This window comes from Triticum urartu, chromosome 5A, assembly GCF_056163025.1.
Source record: "Triticum urartu cultivar PI428250 chromosome 5A, HENAU_Tu73, whole genome shotgun sequence".
Classification (NCBI taxonomy): Eukaryota; Viridiplantae; Streptophyta; class Magnoliopsida; order Poales; family Poaceae; genus Triticum; species Triticum urartu.
Window position 1 is genome coordinate 655,615,702 of NC_141877.1, and position 2,768 is coordinate 655,618,469.

Below are 2,768 nucleotides of genomic sequence, written 5' to 3' on the forward strand. Positions count from 1 at the left end.
CTTGCAAGCAAACATGTGAAAAAAAAACTACGGAGAGAGGGTGTTAAAAAAAACTACTCTACGAACGACTTGCATTAAAGGCCGGTCTTATTCTCAAAGGAAAAATAAAAAAGAAAAGCATTTCAGTCAGCATTTGTACAAATTTTAAGTCATCGCAACCTTGCTGGCAACCTTGCTGAACATGAATAGCGCGGTGTATCAGCAAGATTTTTCACGAAATGAAGTGCAGCCAGCAGAGAAGGTTGATAGATTGATAAAGATCATGTAGCCACCAAGTATTTGAAACACAAGCATTATATGTGGCCAATATTTGAAGAAACAAAACATCACTGTGGAGAGGGGCGAAACCAAAGTCTGAAGTCGAATACTGAAGCTCAGTAGCACACTAATGCTAAATGGTGAGCATCACCTTAGTCATTAGCCCCTGCAGGCAATCATCATAACACGCAAACTGATCACCTCGAATGCATATATAGTAGCTTCATGATCCACTAACAGACTGAAATAAGGCCACACTGGTCTCCAATGTGCCTGGCTTATTTTCTTTCCTACACTAGGACTACCAGGAAAGAACCTGATAAATACTTAAACCTATGTTATCCATGTTGACATGGTATGCATCCTACATGAATGGTTAGAGGTGTTATCAAAGTGGAGCATCAGAGATTATTACTGTCAATAACAAACGGAAAACATCATACTCCTGCTTAGTAGTGGACACTAGGAGGAAAACACTATTAGTAAAACTACAGACATCCTCTGCGAACAAGTACATGTTGAAAAGATTTGCAGACAGAGGTTTTTTCATACAAACATAAGACAGACAGGTTTCCACAACTCTGCTACAAAGCCGCTGCAACTGTGCTGGACAGAAACAATGTGCAGCATGATTTTTAAGATAGATTGATAAGATGCAGCCTGAAAGTATCTGTTACACGGTCATCACATCTGGCCAATATCTGGGATACACAAACATCATGGTGTGTTTGGTCTATAGAAACATAATGGAAACAGTGAAGGGGGCAAGACCTTACAGCTGAATCTCACTAGCCCAATAATGCTAAACGTTGAGCATCAGCTAGCCAGCCTTCAGGCCCTGTTGATGATAGCATACGCTATCTTCACAGGTCTGCCCCTCAGTTCAGATTGATTCATCCCTACAGCTTTCTCGAGTGATTCGTCATCCTCGAAATCAACATGGCAGAAACCGCGAGAATCTCCAGTTCTCTTGTCGATGGCAAATCTTATTGATGCAATCCTTGATGATTTGAAGAAATCTCTCAAGTCCTTCTCGGTGATGTTCCATGAGAGATTGCCGACATAAGCCGAGAGGCAGCCATCAGGCTTCTCAGGATCAGATTCAAACTCTGTCTTCTTTTGCCTCTTCGAGCTAGCAGTTATCCTGCATCTTTCGACCCTCATAAACCTGTTACCACTGTAGAAGCAGTATTTGCATCAGTAACAAGGGAATTCACCTGTGCACTGACATGAGTTGAAGACAAATGAATACACAGGCTCAAACTTACATTTTGTATCCATCAAGCTCCAGAGATTTCACGGCAACTTCATCTGACTGAAATGACATAATAGAGTAGAATGAATCAGCCTTGTTCAAATAAACTAAAAAGCCAAATATAATTATATGTTTCTGACTTCTAAAACTTCTTCCGTTTTCTTAGTAGATCTCACCGAGATTTCATGGCAAATCATTTCATCTGACTGAATGGCATAATAGAGTGAATTAGCTTTGTTCAAATGAACTAAAAAGCCAACTAGCTATATGTTCCAACTTCTAAAATTTCTTCAGTTTCCTTACTAGTTCTCGCATAGAGCAGCAACAGCTAATTTGCTCCATAACGAGATAAGGGAATAGCAGTTGTATGATGTTAGGAATTCCAAAATTGTAAATGCCGTCAAATCATTATCAGTCTGGCCAATTGGTCATCATATATTGTGACGAATCGTGCAAAGGGAGTCCACAACTAAAATTAAAGATCAGTGGTTGAACACTGACCAAACACATACACCACTGTAATGTACATAGCCCATTCAACAAACTGAAAGAATCAGGTGACAGTGTGACACACAAAATGGTTAGCAGGGTAGTGCCAACAAGTGCAATATCCAAATTTTCTTACTGTACAAACATGCAGATTCAGGTACAAACGAGCCATTGCCAGTCTCTCAACCTCTGTACTTGGAGCAAATACAGAGGATTATATGGATGCTAAATTATTGCTACGGCGGCATACAACAAACAAAGTGAAACAAGATAGCAGAATAAATTAAGTAGTAACCTCGAAGGTGACGAAGGCGAGGCCGCGGAAGTTGCCGGAGTCCGGGAAGCGGGAGAGCTGGAGGGAGCGGATGGGGCCGAACTGGTCGAACAGCTCCCGGATCTCTTCCTCGGTGGTCGTGTACGGCATGCCGCTCGCCACCACCTTGCCGCGCTCATAGCTCTCAGCGCCCTCCCCGACCTCCGCCGCCGCCGCTGCGACAGGCTCCTCGGGTGCCTCTTGCTCCTGCACCTGCTCGACGGCCGGCTCGTCGGCCGCGGCGGAGATGGGCTGCCCCCACTTGTCCTTCTTGGGCTTCTTCCGCTTCTTAGTCTTCTCGGGGTTGGCTTGCGCTCGCGGGATCTGGTCCTCGGCCGCCATGGCTTAAACCCTAATCCTTCCGGCTCTGCCTTCGCGCCGCCGCCGCCGCCGAAAGAAGTGCTTTTGCTGGACAGGGTAGTGGTAATCCGCGGCAGCAGGGCAGGAGATGAA

The 2,768-nt window shown here is 44.5% G+C and overlaps 1 protein-coding gene across 1 annotated transcript; it reads right to left on the reverse strand.

Annotated features, from left to right (window-relative positions):
• Positions 1-854: 854 nt before the first annotated feature.
• Positions 855-2,768, reverse strand: LOC125511454 (phragmoplastin interacting protein 1). The gene is made up of 3 exons (XM_048676835.2): positions 2,298-2,768; positions 1,527-1,573; positions 855-1,435 (listed from the first exon to the last, which is right to left on the reverse strand). Exons 1-3 carry the CDS (start codon positions 2,655-2,657, stop codon positions 1,090-1,092), a joined length of 753 nt encoding a protein of 250 aa, XP_048532792.1. The 5' UTR covers positions 2,658-2,768; the 3' UTR covers positions 855-1,089.